Source organism: Penaeus vannamei, chromosome 4 (assembly GCF_042767895.1).
Source record: "Penaeus vannamei isolate JL-2024 chromosome 4, ASM4276789v1, whole genome shotgun sequence".
NCBI lineage: Eukaryota > Metazoa > Arthropoda > Malacostraca > Decapoda > Penaeidae > Penaeus > Penaeus vannamei.
The window spans coordinates 7736608-7744107 of NC_091552.1; the positions used below are offsets into that span (position 1 = coordinate 7736608).

Here is a 7500-nt window from a genome sequence, read left to right on the forward strand (position 1 = left end):
GCGATACGGCTTTGCAGGTGTTGTACGGCCGGACAGGTGTTCCTCAGTAATAACATGTGTTCACGCCCACGCGCCCGAACGCTTCCCCGCGAGTGCCTTGACAAAAACCCTTACCCGCTTCATGTAAAAACTTCCCATATCTACTTCCTCATACCCTCTATGTTATAGCATTGGGGGTGGGGGCGGCGAGTTCGAAGCGTGGGCGGAAGGTCTTGTGAGCTTTGTCTTTGTTTGCCCCTTGACCGACATGCACAAGGACGAGGACAAGGAATGAGATAGATGGAGAGGGAAAAAAAGGTCGTATAAAAGAGGGGAAAAAAGGGGAGACAGATCGGGCAGAAGGAAAGGGGAAGAAGGACTCGAAGGCGAGGGCGAGGCGAAGGGCGAGAGCACGAGAGGCCGGGAGGAGTCGAGTGCGAAGACAAGGGCGAAGTATTTTGACGTGTCTCCCTCCCCGCATTCCTCTCGCTCTTCCTCACCCATCCTCTTACGTAGTTCCTGGTTCTTTCGAGAGCTTTTATTTCGGGGTTGCATAAGAGCGCTGGCACTGTTTTGGCACTCTGGCACCAGAGATAAGCGATCACGATCACCCAATACTAACTCTCTTTTTTTCTCTCTCTTTGCAGCGCCTCCACCGCCAGCACAGTCGCCATTGACAACAAGATCGAGCAAGCAATGGTGAGTATTGATTGTGTTTTGATAAGTGATAGATATGAATTGATGTAAGCTGTGTTGATGGTAGATTTCTTAAGGTTGATGATGAGCTACATTTATGGTTTAGATTATACGGAATGGAGTCCGTTTTTGATTGTAGATGGTTAGATCGGTAGATACACATCAGTCTTGCGGTAATCGGTTCATTGATAGATTTTGAGTATCTAGGAATTTAGTTAAGACATACGAGGGTCTTCTTTTATATTTGTTTGTTTTGGAGATTTACGTTCGACTTCTCATGTTACGCGGGGAAATGTGGCAAGTGCGCGCCCTAGACTTTTGGGCGCCTTGCCTTTTTTTCTTTCTTTCTCTCTTTTTGTTCTTTTTTCTTCTCTCTTCTGCGGCTTCTTCTACTCTACTCTACTCTACTCTACTCTACTCTACTCTACTCTACTCTACTCTTCTCTTCTCTTCTCTTCTCTTCTCTTCTCTTCTCTTCTCTTCTCTTCTCTTCTCTTCTCTTCTCTTCTCTTCTCTTCTCTTCTCTCTCTATTTCTTTCTCTCTCTATTTCTTTCTTTCTTTCTTTCTCTCTCTCTCTCTCTCTCTCTCTCTCTCTCTCTCTCTCTCTCTCTCTCTCTCTCTCTCTCTCTCTCTCTCTCTCTCTCTCTCTCTCTCTCACTCTCTCTCTCTCTCTCTCGTTGTTCCTTGGCGCGCGATATGACCACAGTTAATTTTGAATGTCCTTTGATGATAGGAATATAACCGTTCTTCTGCCAGCCAACAACTGTAGATTTTAATCTGAATCTTGCCTAAGCTGTTATAATATGTTGGGGATATTCTTGGTTGATGTTGGCATGAGGCCTGGACTCGCGGTAGGGACTACTCTGAGGATAGGGCGCCTCGCAAGCGGTCCTTTTGCACGCGAAAAGTTGGCTATGGAGTCGAAGCAAATATCCGAAGTGAGGAAGAGCCTCGGGCCTCCCAGATCGACGAGCGGCGTGAAGCTGAGGCGAGGCTCCTCGGACGCGCGACCGCCTGTTGTTATCCCGTTAAAAATTGACTACTCAGCCGACAGTCGCACAGAGGCTCGACTTCGACACCAGGGAGAAAGTAGCTAATGTAATTACAGGGAGTGCCGTGCCAAGGCTAGGGGGGCGGGGCACTTGTGAGACTTGCCCGCTGCTTCATCATTTATGGACAGAGGTGTTTGTGCAGTGCCGCTGCGTCGGCGGAAAAAGGGAAAGATCTTGTTAAAAAGATCAGAAGTTCACATGCAAGGGTGGGTTTGTTACCAGGCGGGTGGTACTGGTACTAGTAGACCGTCCCCCTATCCCCACCCCTCCCCCTCCTCACTCACACACGCTCCATACATATTATCCTCGCAGAGAATAACCCCATTATACAGAACTTGCCACTTCGGGTGTACTTTGGAAACGCACACAGTTGCGATGGAGAAGAGCCACGCACACGGAGGATGATAGGTAACTCTAGATTGTCGCCACACCGGTCTGGTCATGATACGCTGCTCGCCACAGCACCGCCGCGCTCTCGTCGCCTCGCCACCGCCGCTCGTTCATTAGCAGAGGTCGGCGCAGTGTTATGGAAAGGGGTGGAAGGAGGGAGGGGGAAAGACCAGATGAAATCCGCTCCTGGCACGGCACTGGGGCATTCATGAATTCATGGGAGAGATCTAGAGCATGACTCGGTGTTTATTGATGTAAAGGTTGTTATTGGGATATTTAGATAAGGGTTGCCATAACTAACAGCTAGAGCTTGCGCCACGGTTTAGAGCCTGGGCATATGAAAACACATAACCTTCTGTAGAGATGCGAAAACGACCCGTGGGCGCGAGCCATGAGCACCGTAAGCAGTGTTACCAGGCGCGAGCAGTTGTGAGTCGGAGTTGGTTGTATAGGGAAAGGGTGGTGGGTGTCGCAGGTGGCGGGGCGCTTAGACCGACCTGTAAAGGTGAAGTAAGAAATAAGGTCATGGATAGCCAGCTACGACGGCGTCTCACTCACCTGGAGAACGAGGAGGAGCGGAGGGTCCGTTGCTCAGAGACGCTGTGGAGTGCGTGAGGCTTTTCTCTTAGCCGGGATAAGGGCCGAAAGGGGCGAGTCTCGCGGGGAAGACGACAGAGGAAAGAGGCCGCTCAGGGAAGGGAGGGAGCCCGTGGAGTAAGAAGCAGATCAGGCTGAGAGTGGGCAGAGATCAGGTTTTGTTGTGATCCCGGTGTGGCGTGGTGTGTGTGTGCTTGTGTGAGTGAGTGCGGTGTGGAGTGACGTGTGTGTGGCCGTGGCGGGGAGCGGCGAGAGTGTGTGGCGGGGCAGAATGGCGGGACGGCGATGGCGTGTGGCTGGCTGGCCGGGTCGGGGCCGACGGGTTGCCTCAGACAGCTTGGCGCCTCCTCTCAAACGGACCAGCCATGTGCACTACACAGGTACACACACCTCGTTAATGCCATCCTCTTGCCCGTGCACACGGTGGCTCTTCCTCATGTGGGGAGGCAATTTGCACACTCGCAACACAACATTAGCGGCGGTAATGGAGCTTTGTGCATGTACAGAGCAGGTGGTGGAGGGAGCAGGGTATCGCGCTCTCCCCCACTCGTCTGCGTTAACCCGAGCTGTTAACACAGGCCACGTGACGTAACAGTCCGTCTCGCGTTACACGGTACATTCTGAACCGCAACCACTAGCGAATCGTTACAACCTCCGTTGGCACTGCCGCCGCCGTCACTGCCGCGGTCTCGACGCCTTGTTGCGTGTGTCTCTTGTCAAATTTAGGTTACTTGAAGGCACATCTATGGCGCCCGCGACTCGTACGGGAACGCAAGGGGTCGGGAGGAAACTGGCTGAAAGTGGTTTGAGTACGAAGGGAGGTGTAGTTGGAGGGGGGAGGGTTGGAAGGGGGGGGGTGCTGGAGGGGAAAGGGAAGGGAGGGAGGGGGAGCTTGAGGGGGAAGGGAAGGGAGGGAGGAAGCTGGAGGGGAAAGGCAGGGGAGGGAGGGGGAGGAGAAGCGGGGAGGGAGGGCAGCACCTCGTACTTCCCTGTATAAGACGATGTGAATAGACCCCCTCTTCCCATGTAGGCCAAGGCCGAGGTGGGTCATAATTGCAGGTTGCACACTACCGCGACCTCTTCCGGCAGGCCCTCCTTTTCCTTCCATTCCTTTCCCGCCTTCCCCTTCATCCGTCTTCCATCTCCATCTGTCCTTTGTTCGCTATCAATTTGAATCTCATTTTCGTGGAGGTCGGCTCATTTCTAGGTATCGGAGTGCGATGGCGTGCGCGTGAGGGCGAGAGAGCCGACGCGCCCTGACGGCCGTGCAAGGGCTGTGTGAGGGAGGCCCTGTGCGCGTGACCTCCCGCTTCCCTCGTTACAGCCGTGTCACTATCCTGGCCGAGTCTTGCCGCCTCATAACTCCGCTTCCGCCTTTTTTCCTGACGCCCATCTGTGCCTCCGCCTCTGAAGCCGACCAGTTTTTCATTACCATTTTCTCCTTTTCCGGCTTGATGCCCTGCAGGCTGTCTGCACGCCCGCATGCCGAGCGCTCCGAGGGTGGGCTGACTGTCTTGGAGGGGGGCGCCACAGGGAACGGAGTTTTTTGAACGGAAAAGTTCACATTGGGAGTTTGCAATGGCGGCGGGGCCTACAGGAGAGGGACAGAGTGGCAGCATGTCATTGCACGCGCTGGACTCTGGCGAAAATGTGTGAACAAAGAATGTTTTCCCCCGCCCCCTGCCCCCTCCCGAGCGCTGCTGATTGAGTGGCACTAGGACCACTACTTCCTGGTGAGCCTCTGCGGTGACGACCGTTATTATCTTCACGCCAAGGCGCTCCCACGCCACCCCCCCTTCAGGTACACCTTACTCCATTTTGGGGGAGGCCTGGCCGGAGGGACTGGGAAGGGGGAGGGTCATGTCTCCTTTTATTCATTTCTCCGTGTATTTGGTTGCGTAGGACCCTTCCGATGGGCGAACAAGGCTTGGCTGATCTCCCCGGCGGAGTCTTGTGGAGGAGGGACTTTTCCTTTTTGTAAGCGATTTCGTTGCACTCGAGCCGACGGTTACAGCAGGAAGTATTGGTGCAACGTCAAAGGTTTTCAGCTTCCTGTAGACGCGGTTCGGTCTATTGCAACCGCCGCGGCTCCCAACGCGACACGGGCATTAGGTGCCGTATCATACGCCGCCCTTTTGTGGCCGCTGTTGGCACTTTCACCCGCCTTCTATGGCTGTGCCCTTAACCTTATTCCTTGCAATGGTGAGTGCCACGGAGGGGGTAAGACCTATCGCAGGTGGGTTCATACATTCTCTCTCTTTCTTTCTTTCTTTCTTTCTTTCTTTCTTTCTTTCTTTCTTTCTCTCTTTCTTTCTTTCTTTCTTTCTTTCTCTCTCTCTCTTTCTTTCTTTTTTTCTTTCTTTCTTTCTCTCTCTCTCTCTCTCTCTCTCTCTCTCTCTCTCTCTTTCTTTCTTTCTTTCTTTCTTTCTTTCTTTCTTTCTTTCTCTCTCTCTCTCTTTCTCTTTCTCTCTAACTCTCTCTCTCTCTCTCTCTCTCTCTCTCTCTCTCTCTCTCTCTCTCTTTCTCTTTCTCTTTCTTTCTTTCTTTCTTTCTTTCTTTCTTTCTTTCTTTCTTTCTCTCTCTCTTTCTCTCTCTCTCTCTCTCTCCTCTCCTCTCCTCTCCTCTCCTCTCCTCTCCTCTCCTTCTCTCTATCTCTCTTCTCTCCTTCCCTCCCTCTCTCCCTCTCTCCTTCCCTCCTTCCCTCCTTCCCTCCTTCCCTCTCTCCATCCATCCATCCCTTCTTTTTTTTCTCTTATCATATTTCAGATACCATGTCATGGCAGGTATGACAGACATTAGCAAGACTTTATGACCTGTCGTTCACATAAGGAAACCGTTAGAATTGACCAATACATGTCTAATCGTAATACCTCAAGGTTAACAATGAAGTAACGACAATGATGATGAAATCGGTAGTTATGATGATATCAATACGATCAAAATACCGATCAGTGCCTTGGACTCGATACAAAGACGGGAATGCCTTCTTTCCCACGGTTGTAGCTGGACAGCAGTATGTCAGGCGAGTTGTTTCTGTGAAGCAGACCTATTCAGCGGAAATTGTAGTGTATGTCGTATCCTGTGCGGCGGTCCCCGTCGTGTCCTGCGCCGTGAGTCAGCCTTCGCATATCCTCCGTGGACGCCACACACAAGGAGGGCAAAACTCCATTTAGAACAACCGATATCAGTCGTGTGCCCGTGACGTCATCCATAACCTTAGAGCGAGGACAGAGGCGAACGAGTGTACCGACTTTCGAGGGAGCGTTAGTGCCCGAGGTGGGGAATTATGTCATACCCGAAGCCCGGGAGACCCACCCGCCGCTTCCTGTCTGTGGGAAGCGAAGGATGGTGTGGGAGAGGGCAAGTGGATGATGAAGGGGGAAGGGGGAAGGGGGAAGGGAGGGGGGAAGGCTGTGGCCGGAGGAAACATAAGAGGACTATTTTTTGTACTTCTAAGGGTCAGCTGAGCGGTAAGCGTAGGCGCGGAACCCGACGGAGGACACGTGCGGGGAAAGGCACAGGATGTACGTTACGAGTTTGAAGGAGTTCCCTCCCAGGGCTGGAGCTCCTCGTGTGTCATGACGTCAAGAGAAATCTCCCGGCGGGAACTCCTCGCTCAAGGACCGAAAAAGATTATCACATGCGAGCGTAGGCCTAACCGCGCGCCCTTGAATCCGCTCCTGTGTTTCGGCGGCCGTGCTCCTCGCCTCCAGGAAGCGCGTGCATTGGTGCGCCGGACACCCGCGGATCGCGCTCTCCTCTCGCATTACGCGGGCCTGAGTTCGAGGCGTGACGTCAGGCGCGAGTGCGATGGGATGCGAAACCCGACGCGGAGAGGGACGCGGTCGTGGCTCTGAAGCTGCCAAGGGAGGGGCGGCTGGTGACGTCAGGGACAGAGGGTATGGCACACATATGCTGTAAGCGCGTTGCCACTTCATGTCGAGAGGAAAAAACTCGGCGACCCAGTAAATTAGAGCGTGACAGCCTCTTGACGAGCGGCGGTCATTAGCGGGAAGACGAGAGGAGCTCGAGCGGGGCGGGAGGAGGATCCTTGACCCGCTCGCCGCTTTTTTGGCGGAGATATGTCTGCTCTGCTTCCATCTCTTCTTCCCCTCGCGCCATCCTTTCCCATAGCGGCTCCTTGACATGTGCGACCGGCCGAACCATTTCCTGGCGCCTTCCTCGGCCCCTGGGGATCCTTACGCAAGGGGGAAGTTGCGTGTGAAGGCGTCCTCTCTTGCGGGTGACCAGAAGCGGCCCTGTGGCGCCCCTCGGATCTACGGTAACTCGATAGGGAAGTCGAGGAAAAGCGCTTCCTCCTTGTGTCAGAATCGTTGCCCCCTGAGAATCACGTGACGCGAGATAGCTGCAGCTTACGATAATCGCTTGGTCGGCACTTGTTTTAAAGCTGTTAGGACGGGAATGCTTTGTTTAGCATTTTCTCTCATTTCAAAGAAACGGGTGTAAAGAAATCAGGAAGAGATTGCGACTCGCGGTGAAGAACACAACACCTGCAGGTTGGAAGGGTCATTCTGCGACGGTAATAAAAGATCACGTGCATTGCATCGGCATCGTTTGCATGACTCTTGGCCAGATTCTGCCGTCCATCTGATACATTTTCGGAGAAGAGTTGGGCGTGCGGGCGTCACGTAGCCCTGGCCGGCGCTCCCTACGTCTGTCCCATGTGAGCAAATGTAGATGGGGACATCATCACGGAGATGGGCGCCCGACATCACGCTCGCGGGCCTGGTGGCGTCCAAAGATGCAGGTGCAACACACTCACAC

General features: G+C 53.4%; 1 protein-coding gene across 1 annotated transcript in view; it reads left to right on the top strand.

The window, feature by feature from the left end:
• The window catches only part of LOC113811710 (TSC22 domain family protein 1), a 281844-nt gene that overhangs the window by 265776 nt on the left and 8568 nt on the right, over window positions 1-7500 (top strand). Inside the window, 1 exon segment of the mRNA XM_070121335.1 lies at window positions 627-678. Coding sequence (XP_069977436.1) covers window positions 627-678 — 52 coding nt within the window.